Source organism: Toxotes jaculatrix, chromosome 1 (assembly GCF_017976425.1).
Source record: "Toxotes jaculatrix isolate fToxJac2 chromosome 1, fToxJac2.pri, whole genome shotgun sequence".
Classification (NCBI taxonomy): domain Eukaryota; kingdom Metazoa; phylum Chordata; class Actinopteri; family Toxotidae; genus Toxotes; species Toxotes jaculatrix.
The window spans coordinates 15,132,961-15,148,757 of record NC_054394.1 but is presented as its reverse complement, the minus strand read 5'-3'; the positions used below and the strand labels follow the sequence as shown (position 1 = coordinate 15,148,757).

Genomic DNA, 15,797 nt, shown 5'->3' with positions numbered 1-15,797 from the left:
AGTCAAATGCTCCAGTGGAGAATTTCAGCTGCCATGCGGGCAAGTGTGCACAGATACCTGATGTGAATGTGAAGCCAGAGGGTTATTGGAAAAGGGTAATGTTTACTCAGTTCATACCCAACTCCGCAAAATGGGTGTGTTTGTTTGTTATGAAATGAAATAGCAACATTCAGCCTCTACATTTTCCATTTTTCTCAAAAGACTTCCCTTAAAAACATGATTCCAAATCCTACATAGACAAAGTTATCAAATCCTCTTTTTCTGCTTCTCGCTTATCTCAAAAGAGGATCTGGTTTGTTACATATGGGGATGCACTCTTTGGGAGACACAGATATTCAAGCCAGCACCTAGCAATGCATGCAAACCATCAGAAAGTCAGACTTACCATAGTGCAGTTTAACTATAAATGGATGGTTCACTTCAGCCAGAATGTCCCTTTCCATCTTAGACCGCACTCGATCCCGAACTAAACAAGAGACAGTGGAGAAAGAGCAATCTCTTTAATACTGTTGCATTCAGTTCCCTCTGTCTAATTGCGGATAAATCGTGACAAGCCTCTAATGCCATGAGTATGTTTTATGTAGGATGAGACTGCATTTACTTAATTGAAAAATGTAAATGGAATTGTGCAGTGAAAACTACAATAACAGTGTTATTGCAGCATCTGTCTCCTTGACAGGATGAGACCATAACTACTTAAATTCCAGGGGTGCAGGTTAAGAGGATTAAGGCTTGTACCAAGACAGTAAATCAGCGCATGACATCTCAACCTGCTTTTATAGCACATCCTCGTTTACAATAATCCCATTCAAAGCAAACCAGTTTATCTGTATTAAAAGTACAAACTAACCTCTTTTACCCCAAATCCTCCTGAATGTAGGGCACTCTGAGAACTCTGGTAATAATGTATCTCTTACCATTCCTGTGCAAAAGCAGCATTAATCTGAACAAATTACCACTCAATAAAGAACAAGGCTGTCTCAGTCAAGATTTAGTAATTTAGTCAATTTTTTTGGATACTGCAGACACATAAATACAAATACTACTATAATAAATAAGTACCATTTTAACCTGGGATAAGAAGCATAAACATCACAAGAAAAACATTCTATGGACACTTCTTTAAGTTTTTTTTTTTTCAAATATATTTTATCTATTTAAACTCTCCTAACATGTCAAAGTATCAGCAGCTTAACTTACTGCGTCTCACATTTCAGCTTTTTATTTTTACCTTTCAGCGTGGCTTTCTTCAGGACCTTCATGGCATACAGCTGTCCTCTGTCCACTCCTCTGATCTTTCTCACCAGAAACACCTGAGAAATCATCACCGTCATCCATCACTGTCATCATCACCTTATCTGAGATTTTGTAACGGTTTTTAACAATTTAAAACATTAGTCGATATCTCATAAGAGTGACTTAAAAATGCTGTTTCACTGTGAGAGACAACAGCTACGATTCACACATGGCTGTCAAATAGTAATTAAGCGTGTGTATAGTAAGCTATGCAAATATGCTAACCAGACAATACTGTGACTTTTTGTGACCTGACCTCACATGCCCAGCCTCTGGCCTAGGAAAATGAACCCACCTGCCAACATCTGCTGTAACTGTCACGTTTGCCTCATGCAGACCTTTAATCTACAATGACTCTAATAATTCAATGGGCCTTTACTAATGCAAATAAACTTAGTGACCTGTGACATGAAGCACTTGTCACACTGCTAATCTAGAAATAATTGAAAATGGATGGCTCATCATTAGTAACTGATGAGTGGTAAAGCACACTTAGCTCCAGCACTGACAACGCACACAATCTACATGGGCGAAGGGAAGCAGACATGAAACTGTTCTGTGTAAAGCTGGTTATGGGTTGTTTTTCCCAGTGTGGGCTGAGCTCCATGGTTACAGTTACGGGAACCTAATACTTTCGATAACAGTGCGCTTTCAGTTTTGTGGCTGCAAGCTGGGAAAGGCTTTTCCATTTTCAAGCTGACAGTATCCCCATGTGCAAAGCAAGGCCCATAAAGAAACTGTCCACCCAGTTTGGTGTGTAAGAATTTGACTGTCCTTAACAGAGTCCTGACCTCCACCCCGTGCTACACCTTTCTATCCGACATCAGTGTCTGAATGAGAGCAAATCCCTGCAGTCAGGTTCCAAACTGTCGTGCAAAGATTCCCTTGAAGGGTACAGGTTGTTACAGAAGCATAAAAATACCTGTAGTTTTTGAATAAGGTGTTCAACAATCACGATACTCTTGTAGCTAAATCTCACAAACATTACAAGTGGTGTTAATCCTAGAATATACTTTCCTCATGATGGTATAACTCATACCCAATATACCTAATATACCTCTCATGACCTTCTGTAAGACCCCTGTCCTAGCATTCTGACAAGATATGGTTTGAGGTATTTAGATCTCAGTAGTTAAAGTGGTTATCCTGTACCTTTCCATAGGAGCCCTGTCCCAACACTTTAAGGAGCTGGAACTGAGAAGGGTCTGCTTTCTCACAGCCCTCCTTAACATGGTGGCTGATGTCAATCTCTTTCAGGATGCTGTCATCCTAAAAGGAAAGAAGGCAGAAGTCACAATTTGTTTGTTACATACCAATTTACTAAGAGAGAAAGGCCACAAAAACAAGAAAGACTGAAGAGATGGAAAACCACTGATATATGAACAAGGTGGTGAGTGAAAGACATTAAAGAATTAGTGCATTTAATTAGAAAAAAGAGCATCTTAATTTGATTAATTAGATTAATAGATTAATCTATTAGATTAGATTGACAATAGGTCCCCATTGTCACTCTTATGCAGATTAAACAAAGATAAGGAAAAAAGCAACCCACTCTCTTACACTTGCACTTACACTTACACTTACACACACACACACACACACACACACACACACACACACACACACACACACACACACACACACACACACACACAAAGAGAGCTGGTTATTTATGAGCCATTATATTATTGCTGGATAGGTAGGAGCTGAGGTCACTGGCAGTGATGCATAGTGAAAGCTTCCTTTTTCAGCCTATTCACTCTGCTCAGTGAGGCGAATGATCAACTGCCAACCTGAGGCACAGCTTAGATTGGTCAGTGTGACAATATACTGTAATTCTGTAAAGCTGTCAGTGTCATTTAGATGTTAAGAGCTTTACACCCTCTTTCAATCAAGTACAAAATGCCAACAGGTGTTAAAAAACATAGAAAAGTGATGGTTTAAATGGTAGTTTTGTTTAATAGCTTTGATAGCTCTCTCATAAGACTCATTATTAGTAGTTTTTTGTGATTCTGTCTTCCTTGAGGTTTTTCTCAGGGAGGATGCGCTTGGTGTGCAGCTTGACATGGTTGACAAATGGTAAAAATAAAAAGGGAACTGGAGGATATATTTGTCATATCTATGTGCATATTCTCTGGTTTCACCTGTTTGTTGGACTGCATAGGGACATGAAAATAAATTGTTTTCTATTCTGTTTGGTTTCGTGTTTCTATGTTGTATATTGTTTACACTTCAGCATTTTAGACTTGTTAATATGGTTTTTCATGTTCCACTTCATGTTCCACTTTAAGAGACACATTTTTACCATTAGAATAATAGCGTATATTCTATACTTACTATATGCTATTGTCAGGGACCTTATTAAGATCAAACCCATTAACAGTTTACGAGGAAATGGAATACAATCCATCCCTCTTTCGTGAGTACTCTCTAAGACCCAGAGTTGACATAAAGCTAAAAATATTCAAACTGTCACAAGTTCTTTGATGCTGTCTGTGGAATGAGAGTGTTGAGACTGTGTTAATAACACAGCACATTTGCTTTCCTGTTACAGTCCACACTATCCTAAAAGCATGCAGCAAAGAAAGTTATGGGGCTCAAATTCAGCCTGCAAGATTTATTTTTATTACAAGAGGAGAGATATTTCCAATTGCCCCCTTTTTGGGGATTTAAAAAAAAAATAAGAGTCAGAATGTCCTGGTTGATGCCTGTGTCAAGAAAATGACACCTGGTTCCAGACAGTTCCTAAAATATATATAGACTCATAGTGGAAGCTGGTGAAATGGTCTCACTCCAATGGTTATTCCTTTTGCTATTCAATATAGAGATATTTACTGAAACAGAGATTTTAATTTGTAGTCTCAATTAGGGATGTAAACGGTTAATCGACTATCGATTAATTGTCGATAAGAATTTAATCGATTAATTAAATTAATTGTCGGTAATTTAACATTGTAATCCAAGGCCGTTTTCCACAGGACGTACTTGAACTTTACACGAGATTCTCGCGGGTGGCGAGACCCGACACAAACATGAGGCGGTCAAAACGGAGTGGAGTGTGGGAGCATTTCAAATTAATTAATGATGATAAAGACGCCCAATGTAAACTCTGCAGTACTACGTTTGAGTTCAACAGCTCTACGAGTTCGCTAAGATACCACCTTCATAACTTGCATGCAGCCGTGTTGCAGGGAGGAAGTCCATCGCCATCACAACCTACAATCGCTGATGTGGTGGCAAGGCGGGTATGTGACCACAGAAAAGCGGAGGGCATTACTCAGAAGATTTGCGTGCATACCGGGCACGTCGGTCCCATCTGAACGCGTATTCTCAGCAGCTGGTCTCACTGTAAACAGGCTGCGCACACGACTTACTCCTGACCATGTTAATATGCTTATTTTCTTGAACAAAAATACAGGGGTCTAGGTCAGGAGCCTATTCAAAACACATTGAGACAGGAATGTTTTTGTTTCAGGAGAGGTAGTCTATAACTTCATTTGACTGTTCTGAGGGACGCCCTCTACTTTTACTGTCACCTTCCTCAGGGATGATTTAAGTTGTGTTCAGTTCTAATTTGAAGTTTCCAGGGCTAGTAATCTTACTGTTACCTTTCTCAGACCAATGGGGATTATAAATCCTGCTGCTAATGTTTCAAGTTTTTCATATAAGTAGTTTACCAGATTATTATATATAGGCTTAATATTGTGTAGGCTAAGCCTACCCATATTGTTTAGATTTCTATTTTAAATTTATTTTATGTTGCTTAATGTTTCACGTGCAACAGCTTGAGCCAGTGCACAACTGTTTTTTATGTATTTTAATTTTCTGTGCATAATTTTATTTTGTTAAACTACATAAATGCCATTGTCTGTACCTTATCCCAACTGGTACAATAAAACATCAGTTGAGCAATATAACATGCATTTTTATTCAGTATATTTTGCTTTCTATGTTAAAGACACTATTGATACCATGAGAAATTTACATTCTCAGGAAAAAAGCCGCTTATCAGTTAATCGTTAATCGATCGATAAGGTCAATCAACTAACGATTAATGAATTAATCGATAATTTGCATCCCTAGTCTCAATCCTAAAAGGAAATGCAGACTCAAGCAGAGCCACACATTTATCCTCAGTGAAACAAGGGAGGAAACAAACCTGAAAGCACATCAACTGCTGACATGACAGCGTAGCAACAGTGCAGATCCATAGCCCACATTGCAAAATCAGTGATGTCAAAGGATTTTCTTTTACAGCTTCTTTTACACTTGCTTTGACTCAGTTTTCACGACATATATTCAAATGTGCAAAATCAGAATCAGAATCAGAATCAGAAAAAGCTTTATTAATCCCCCTTAGGGAAATTCTTTTGTTACTTACACACTCCCAAGCGAAAAATGAAGAAGAAATTGAACAGAGAAGATAATAAAGTAGAAAATAGAAAAAATAGAAAAAACATAGAGACGTCTTTAATAATAATAATTTAAATGCTACACTTCTAATTTTAGGCTAAAATTCCAATACATGGGAGTGCATCAATTTATTGGGACTACATTATGTAAATGAGGTAATACATCATGCATAAAGTTTATTAGAGTGAATAGCATCTGAACAATGTTAATGCGAGGTGGCTGTATTCTAAGCACTGACCATGTGAGTTAAGTTTTGCACTTCGTAACAATTTTTGGGGCTTAAATTTTAATTTAGCTCTTTGAATAAAGAGTTTTGTAAATTATAACTCTAAAGCCAAAGTTGCAGTATGATAATACACTGTAGTTTGTCAACAGCAATCACCTACTGTAATGTCAGTGATTGGGGTGTGGCTTGAGGTGTAACAGCTGGAAAGTTTCTGCCCACAGAGAGTAGTGGAGTAGTAGTGCCCTATAGGCTTGATTGCTGCTTTATTCTTTAAACATGGCAGTGGGAGTGATGTCCATCAACCAGAAGGAAACAGGCTCAAGGCCCCAACATCAGCCCCTGGGATGCTGATCTGTAGCTGACCCTGAACTCAGACCTTTCCATGAAGGGGAGGGAAGTGAAAAGAGAACTTCCCCACATGGAGCATCAAAGCATCTCGCTACAGATATGGACAGTCAGCCAAACAGGTAAACAAACACAAGCAGACAGACATTTGATGGCCAGAAGAACAAACAATCACACAAACAGGTAGATAACCTGTCAAGTTGATTCATCAGCGCTTGGTCACAACAACAAAGAACACAGAAGAGGGGAGGGCCCCTGTCTTTTCTATTTATATCGCAGACATACAGGTAAATGTGCTGCAAACAGCATACTGCCTCTCACCCCCCCATTGGTTTGTTTAGGCTATAAATAGACCTCCACTGCTGTGGCCATCCACTGAATCAATCTGTCTCTATCCATTTATCTATCTACCTGCCTGCCCTGCTGCTTGTTTGCCTACTAGTGTTTCTGTCTGTCTGTCTGTATTTCCATAAAACTCGTCTCTCTCTCTCTCTCTCTCTCTCTCTCTCTCTCTCTCTCTGTCAAAACACAGTGTCTCTCTGCCCTTCTGTTTTCTGGATTCCTGACAGACAGGCAGAGCAACAGCTGTAAAGATGCTGCAATGACTCCTGAAGCACTCCACCACAACAATCCAAATAACACACATTCCTTCCACACCCATTCCCATGTGCATGCAGACTTCTCTCTCACATACACACACTCATCTACTTATCAACTACTGATATGAAACGGCTGCTGTTTTTGTTTACTTCACTGGGTCTGGGCCTTTGTGTTCACCCAAACACACGCATGGTGCAAGTGTGATGCAACCCTTCCCTCTACCCCTCTATCGACTCATCTCCACTTGGTAGAAGTTTGTACTGCTAAACACACGGACTAACCTCTAGCTGACAGAATCCAGTGGTGTTCTTGTTTCTTGCAGCCTTGTTCTTCAGGTAGATAGAAAACCATCTCCGCACTGTGAATTTTCGCGTGCTGGTATCCATGACAACGGGCAGACCTTTTGCACCTATCCCATAATGATGAACATCTCCCTGCAGGGGGGTGGTGGTGGGGGTCCTAAGGTAGCGATGCAGAAACAACAGAGCTTTAATTGGTTATCTATTTGTCCCGCAGTTTCTCCACTGGCCCGTCCTCAATGCAGTCGTCGCTTTTTAGTTTCCCCATCATTCACATTCGTCGCTCGTCCCTCTGGTGGGTTTCAGCCCGTCGTTCGCCCCCTCCCCGCTCCTCCGTCTCTCAGCTGCAGTGGACGCCAGTAAGCACGCAGTCGGAGTTGTAACAGAGCCGTTAATCTGCTCAGACAGACGGGCGGAATGACGGACGGGCCAGGTGCTGCTGGGTTTGGGATTGTCTTGTGTTTTGCAGCAGGCGCGCTGCGTGAGGCTGCAGGAGAGGTGACGAATAAATCTGTTCCGCTGAATCAGGAGAGGTGTGTGTGAGCTCCCTCTTCACATCTTTTCCCCGTGCGTGTGTGTGCGTGCGCGTGTGTCTGAGCGTGTGTGTGTTTGTTCATCCCCTACTGCCTCTCTCTCTCTCTCTCTCTCTCTCTCTCTCTCTCTCTCTCTCTCTCTCTCTGCAGAACAAGGGATTGTCACCAGTCACATTGTGTGCCGGCGAGCTCCCGACCCCTCCCTCCCTTATTCTCCCCTGTTCCTGCCTCTCACCTCCCTCTCTCTTTCTCCCACCAGCATACAGCAACAGCTGGCGAGGTCACATGGTGTAACCCAGCTACCTCTCTTTCGTCTCCCTCTTCCTCTGTCCCTTCTCTTTTGCTCCTGCATGACATCCAATGACACACACACACACACAGATACAGATACAGATACAGACAATTAAAAAAAAGACAAATGACAAAGTAAGCATCATAATATTAGATGGAATATACGGTGGGTCAGATTCAGTGTCATTACATCAGAGTTCGATAAAACATTGGGGACAGCAATCAATGCTCCAATCAATAATGATGACAGAAGCAAGGACAGCAATCACTGAGAGTACAGCGTGATCTGGTTGATCACCGAGCATGAGTGTGTGTGTGTGTGTGTGTGTGTGTACAAATTTGGATCTGTCACATCAGCAGCTTTGCAGAACTGCAGTGTTACATAACCATAGAGAAAGTGAACGAGAGACAGAGAGAGAAAGAGAGAGAGCGAGATAGTAATACAGACCTAGGGAAGTGGGAGAGATGGGGGAGCTTCATTAGATGAGAGCAGGGGGTAAATCAGGACTGCTGCTCTACCTGGGTCAAACATCTGTGGCTGACTTGGGCTTTATTTATTAAGGTAAAATACGGTTTGGTGTTCTGAAATCACCTTTGATGCTTTAACTGTGATCCCCAAACTTGGAATGTCACTAAAAACAGAGCTCATGGTGCTGTTCTCATGTGTTTGACAGGATTTGGACCACGTTTAGAATATAGCTGGCACACAGTTTCTGGGCATTTTAGCACTATTGGAAATGTAATCAGATGTGTTTAGTCAATCTGCTGTGCTGTGTTGTGGGAGGAGATTCAGGATTATGGACTGGTGTCTTTGTCCCAGTAGGATTAAGGCTCTGTAAGGAGATCACAACATTAATATTCATACACGCTGAGTATAAATGGACAGAGAGACAGACTGGAATATAATACTGTTACTGTGCTATATTTTGCTACATGTGTAGACAGACAGAGGTTAAGATGTGTGTCAAAACCATCCTGATACCGCTGTTTTGTGGCAGATGGTCCTTCTATATTGATTCACCGAGCTCTGTTTAAAGGTGGAATTCACTTTCAATTACACGAATTAAAAATGCAAATAGATACTCTTCATCAATATTGCATATTACATAATGACTCACTGATGACTACAGGACAGACTAAGTAGATATTGAATGTTTTTTTATTGACATTGGAAAAGTACAAGTGTTCATCTCAGTTATTTCATACCAAAGCATTTGTCCACTGCAGCTATAATTACAAACGTAATTTAACTTTCAACTAAAATTGAATGAATTAATCACAAAAACCGTCAAAGCCATACAGCAATAGCAGAAACAAGTAATTGCACAAATAAGTGAAGGATTAAATAGTGTTCACCAAAATATTTTCTACATCTTTGAGAAAAAAACACACACACTCTAGGCCTTTACAGGCCTAGAATGTGTGTGGCAAAAGCGGTGCATGATGAACTTGTGTTCATTGTGTGTGACATCTTGTGTAATGTATTATATTTGGAGTGGGTCATGAAGAAACAGAGGCACTTATTCTCTACCCCATATATTATATACCCTGGTTTTAAGATCACAAAAATGTGATAATGCTCTTTTAGCAACACTGACCTAACCAGACAGACACCACAACACTGAATAATAGGTTACGTACTTAACAGACATCAAAGAGCAGCTCATGATAACTACCTCTAGTTTACAATGCCTGAAAGATCTAGACATTGTTGCCAAGCAGCAGTGTGGGTTTAAAAATAATAGCCCTTTCCCTAAAAGCCCTAAAAAATATGTGTGTTACCCAATATGAACTGTATAGTGTTTTAACATTCCACAACACTAGCTATTTTGATGTATTGGATGAACTTAATTATCATAGAGCTGAAAATGCACTTATGTAATAACTAAAATCCAATCAACCCCAGAGGAAAAAGATGGCAATTAATAGGTGGCACATAAGCGCACAAAAGTGATATAAAATACAGCCAGCAGAGTCACTACATATGCACTACAGTATGACATCTACACACTCACATGAAGTACAAGTCACCTACAGATATGATACAAATGCACATACCAAGGCTCCACTCGTTTGCCACTGCCATCAGAGATAAGGTACTTGGACTGTCTGCTTGCCTGCCTTGACCTAAACTTACCACAATGCCTCCTGTTGTGTCCTGGAAAAACATGCTGTGCACTGCTGGACTCATCTACAAGTAAGGGTCAGGAAGGGACGTATAATTCCATTAAAGCACTACGTCGTAGTGGATTGTGTGTCTGTGTGACCTGGTATTTGTAGGCTATAAAAAGAACAATGCACTTAAAGGTGATTTTTTCAGGAAGTACTTGACCCAGCCAGCATTTTCATGAAATCAAAAAAATGTTTTCAGTCTACACTGATTGTGTAAAGCTATTTTTGACATACATTATCATTAAAACTATAATGTTCATTGTGAAGCCTGAGAAAAATAAAATCATAGGTAGTATGTGTGTGTGTGCATCCTAAATTACAGTACAGTCGACTGGCAAACGAATATTGCATTTGCTCCTATGTTTTTGTGTAAATGTGTGTAAAAGTGGGGTTGTAGTGAGCTGCTGCTCTTCAGTTTGCACACGCATGTTTCATGGAAGAGGTGGGTAGTGAACTGGTATGTTGTGGTCACACACATTCAACCCAGATGGCTTGTCAACAGCCATGTGATCATCCCACTGTCCCTGTTTATCACAGTCCAGGAGGGTGAAGTCAGGGTCGAAACAGATCTCAATCTGCCCCAAAAGCTGGGAATCAGCATGCTGTCAAAAACAAAAGAATACCATTTAACACAGACTGTCATTTGTCATTTGACAACATTTGAAACACAGATTAAATAAAGCCATGTGTGATACAAAAACAAATGTGAACATGCAAAACACAAACAGCAAATTATGATTTCATTATCTGAATGAAATTAGGTGTTTATACCTTTGACGAGTGACACTGGATCTTAGGTTTGACGCCGTAGAAGTTCTCTATGACTCCTTCAATTTGTGAAAACTTCAGACAGACACATTAGGAAAAGGGAGAAGAACAAAGGTGGGAGACAACAGTTGCCACACTGTTATTATGAAGCACTTCACATAACACGAATATCTGAGATTTTAATGTACTATAATTTGATGTTTAAAGTATAAATAGACTTACTGTGTAGTATTTTTCTGAAGGGGTGATGTCAAACTTCTTCAGGACGCTGCAATAACAGAAACACAGATTTCCATTTGAGAGTTTGAAATGTGGATGCTTTTCTCCAAAGCATGACTTAAAATAGTAGTCAGTTTCTGAGAACTGCACTGAGGGTGGAAACTATGAGCTGAGTTGACAGGAATCAGGAACATCAAGACACTACTAAGAACTAGAAAATGAGACAACGGTGTATGGTGTGTGTATGTGCAAATGTACATGTTCCGTACCCATCCAAATCCAGTTTGTGGTATAGTTCCAGAGCCTTGCCGAAGTATTTATGTTGACTATTCAGAGACTCTGCTTTGGCTGCACACGTACCGTGTTTGTGCCACTCGTACTTCCTGTTGAAACAAATAGACAAGCAAGAGGAAATAATTTTTACTATTATGATGTGCAAATTTAAGCCAGAGACACACTACAAAATATGGGTACATAATAAGGGTGATGAAATCTTGTTTTTATCACGTCATATCATTTGCACATCCAAATCCATCTGAGGATGCATTGACAAAGCAGACAGCCACACAAACAACGCTGCAGCAGTCATGTGAGATCATACTGATGACAGAAAAATGGCAGGATTTGCTGATACAATACCAGAAGGTTGTCGACAAGGGGTGAAGCAAGTCAGGCCAACTTTTCTTCATGTCAGGAAGCAGGTCCTGAAAACACAAACCCCAAAACAGGACTGTTTTATTTATCAGTAGTTGGTTCACTTTATACCAACTGGAGAATGAAAAATACATGTATTTACTCTCCCAAATTATGTGGCAGTAATTGTATTATATACAAATACTCTTTGTTTTGGCTGTCTTAGATTAAAAGAACTTTCCGTCTAGTTATTTTTTAAAAAATGGAGTATTGTGCTTTTTCTCTCTCCCACCAATAGTTTTATTCCTTTGATGTAACCTGGTTATCATTTATGCCCCTTCTCAATAAATTTAAATCACTACAGATCTACAGTTTTAGCACATCACAGGAAGAAGAGAGAAGACATTTTTATTTTAAACCCAAATATAAAGACACACTCAGTCTGACTTGCACTTTACCTCTATTTCAGAAGAGTTGAAATGCCATGATGAATTGCACATAGCCCCTTTATCGGGCCTGAAAAAAAAGAGATTTCAAATTTTACATATCACTGCAACAATAAACCATGAAAACAACAATGACTGATTCAAAGAGCTGTTCTGCCATGTGTTGTATTTCTCACACACACATACATACATGCATGCACTTACCACAATCCATGTAATGTCCAGTAGCTAATGTTTGAATGACAGTGATCCATCTGAAATTTACAAAATACAAAATATTTATTCCATCTGGACACATCCACCTAACACTTAATTCTGTTATTAGTAATCAGTTTTCTCTAATACTGACTGGGATGGCTATGACTGGGATGAAACACAAAAAAACTTCTCAACCTCAATCAAGTTGTATGAATAAAAAAAAAAGGTTGAAATGAAAACAAAATTAATTTAAGAAAATAACTATTAGGACTTCAAATGGCAATTATTTCCAATAATGACTCATTTTAATCATTCTGAGATTAACCAAATAATTGCTTTGTCTATTAAAAATCTCCATGAGAAAAAAACACCCTTAAGTATTTACTTAAAAATATAGGGAAGGTAAGGGTCTGCTTACTAACTTCTTCAACTGTGACTTGGTATAGAGCATAGCACAGTCTAAATCCCTCAGAATTTCTTCCCCAAAATGCCATGATAGAAAAATCAGCTGAGAATGCAAGTTTTTACAGTTACAAAGCAAAATGTGACCTGGAACAAATAAACGGCAAATCTATTCTACTGACAGTCAGGCATGTGATATAAAAACACACAGCCCTTATATTCTGCATATACAGTAAAAAAAAGTGTGGTCAAAAGTGGTAGGTTTTTTGTCGTGACTTAAACAATTGAAACTGCATACTCGTGTGACCATGAACACAATGCTGCCTCATCAAACCATAATGCTGGCACACAGCCAGTCTCATGACTCGACCACTGACACTGCATGATATCTAAGGATTAAAAGTTGAGATAGTGGGGCGACTTGATGGGTTAGGGCATAAATGCACTTTAATACATGTCACTCTCCTACTCTCTCTCTCCCCACAGTTCTGTCTCTCTTCACTGTATCATTCATTAAAGGCTCAAGGAGGCCAAAAAAAAAGAAAGTTGAGAAAGTGATACAGTATATAACAACATTCTAGGGCATAATAAGACAAGTAGGCATGGATAGCATGTTATTAACAATTAATGATAATTGTTGGATAAATAGTTATCTATCTATACTGCTCTCAACTTCAGTACAGAGCTTTAATCCATGGCTAACTTGCTTTGGTGCAGGGTTATAGTCATCTATACTGGTGCAAAAATAGACCTAACCACCAGATACAGGCATAAAACTTTGGCTAATAAGGTGAGATAAGGTTAATGCCGCACTCAGAATGCTGCACATGAAAACCCCTAAAATTCCCCACAGTGAACAATGAGGCTCTTGAGATGACTGTGACAACTGTCTTGAGATCGGAGGGTCGTGGGTTCGATCCCTCGACCAAGTGCAAAAAAATGGATATGGTGGTGGTGAAGGAGACGCCTCCCCTGCCTCTGCGACCATGGTTGTGGTGCACTGATCCACTGCTCACTAGGCAGCCCCTTGCCCCACCGTCTCTAGTGTATGTGCATGCTTGTGTGTGTGTTTCGTTCACTTGGTGTGGGTAAAATGCAGACTCACAACACAGATAGTGGTGGGCCAGTGGTGGGTCAGGATCAGCTTGGTCCACATGGATCTGAAATACACACATTTATATTATATAGCATGACAATGCCGCAGCATTATCTACTTTGAGTAATATGTCAATTTAATAGAGAAATACAGAAGCCAAACAGGGCTCATAAGACCATATACCATCTTATCAATTTATACATATGTTATTTTTGCTGTACTTACGGGGATGAAATCACAAAGGCAGAAGACAGGGCTACTGCCAGACAGAGCAGAAGAGGTGAGCAAAGCTTCATGTCTGACCTAAAACAAGATAACAGATTTGTCAATAAATAGCTGCTTTTATCTAGAAGTCAGTAGTGAACATCAGAATAACCCCCTTAATACCAAATCCAAAGTGTAGATTTATCAAAACATTTCGGTCTGTGGAGAATGTGTGCATTATCATCAAAACAAATTTATATAATATTGGATTTTGATTAAACCGCTTGTAACAAAAATTGTAGAACTGGTTGACTAAGAAAGAACCGGCAGGGGCGTACAATGACAGTGAGGTTAGAAAAACAGGTAGTGGCTTTAACTGGAGGAAGTGAGCGGTTAAAAAAACTTCATGTGACAACTTCATTAGGTAATCCAGAAAAAATAACTCAAACCCAGCCGTCTCTCCTTCAGATATGCAAACAGTAATATAAAATGCATTTGAAACCGCATGCCCGCACACGTTAACTGGGCAAACGTTTAGCAAACATTACCCTAAATCCCATCAGTCAAGGAGGAGACGACTCTATTGTCAAGACAATACTGCAGTATAATGACCTAATTCTGAAACTGGCAATGAGTAGCATAGGCTAGATATCTCTCAAAATGTGCTGAAATGTGTTAACTCAGGCTGACGTGATGAAAATGTAGAGTTTGTGAGAATACAACACAAAGCAAGCTCTGGAAGACGAGCCGTGCAGCAAACAACAAAGTCAGCAACAATGCCAAAGACGATGGCTATTTATCTGCTTCTTATAGCAGATCTTTTAACACTGCAGTTCACGGCGCAGTAACCGTAAAAGAAAGACAACAACACATTGTGAATTAAACATAACTTACATGTCTATAGAACTGTTTTAAAAGACGTTTTTAAAGAAAAATCTGACCTGTCACGGTCGGCCAAGAACATAAAGACTGAGCAGAAACTTAAGTTGACAAACAGATGACAGCGTACGCCTTTGAAGCATGTCAATACTCAGGCTCATTAGAAACTAACATGTTTTTGTGTGCTTAACTTAATCTAAAGCACGCACCTAAATTTGTGAAAGCACTGACTAAGCCGAGGTAAAAACTCGAGCTAATATTGATAATATTGATGTTGGACGTTAAACATAAGCGAGATGAACAACTCCTGAGAGCAAACCCTGTTCACAAACCCCTGCGTGCAGCGAGTAAAAACTGAACTTGGATTTTAACAAACGTATCGTTTATAGTAGCCTCACCTTGTGCCGGATAACTGCAACAGAGATTCGTGGTGGTTATTCGGACGCCGTGCAGTTTCTAATTTAGATGAGTTAACTAGGTTAGGAAAATACTCAGGATACAGCGTGAAAGCCGTTGTTTGTGTCCCACAGACGGTTCACTACCTGCCTGTCAGCTCAGCCAATCGTGAGCGCCGTAGACGTCATGCGTCATCACGTGGTAGACACGAGTGGGTTGCTTGATTTAATGTTCAGATCCGACCGGCGGCTCCCTGTCCCGAGGCCTTTTACTGGTGTTGTGAAACAAGTTTCGCTGATGTACCAGTGTACAGTCGCCCCTTTCAAGATACCTACAAATGCATAGCAGAATTAAAATGAAAAATGTCAAACTGTGTTCATG

The 15,797-nt window shown here is 39.9% G+C and overlaps 2 protein-coding genes across 3 annotated transcripts in view; both read right to left on the bottom strand.

Annotated features, from left to right (window-relative positions):
• Nucleotides 1-7,778, bottom strand: part of rps6ka2 (ribosomal protein S6 kinase, polypeptide 2) — a 46,953-nt gene extending 39,175 nt beyond the window's left edge. Inside the window, exons 1-4 of one of the 2 annotated variants that reach the window (XM_041039635.1) lie at nt 7,162-7,778; nt 2,449-2,565; nt 1,232-1,313; nt 386-466 (exon numbers count right to left, since the gene is read on the bottom strand). In XM_041039635.1, the coding sequence (XP_040895569.1) occupies nt 386-466; nt 1,232-1,313; nt 2,449-2,565; nt 7,162-7,266 (385 nt within the window). In that variant the 5' untranslated portion in view covers nt 7,267-7,778. Of the gene's footprint in view, nt 1-385; nt 467-1,231; nt 1,314-1,591; nt 1,602-2,448; nt 2,566-7,161 lie in introns of those variants that run through there. The other variant, XM_041039644.1, reaches the window with a different exon arrangement.
• Nucleotides 7,779-9,144: 1,366 nt separating this feature from the next.
• rnaset2 (ribonuclease T2) lies at nt 9,145-15,563 on the bottom strand. Its single transcript, XM_041043361.1, has 10 exons — nt 15,419-15,563; nt 14,163-14,240; nt 13,947-14,001; nt 12,446-12,495; nt 12,254-12,311; nt 11,802-11,866; nt 11,432-11,545; nt 11,166-11,211; nt 10,947-11,018; nt 9,145-10,777 (listed from the first exon to the last, which is right to left on the bottom strand). Exons 2-10 carry the CDS (start codon nt 14,231-14,233, stop codon nt 10,607-10,609), a joined length of 702 nt encoding a protein of 233 aa, XP_040899295.1. The 5' UTR covers nt 14,234-14,240; nt 15,419-15,563; the 3' UTR covers nt 9,145-10,606.
• Nucleotides 15,564-15,797: the final 234 nt, after the last annotated feature.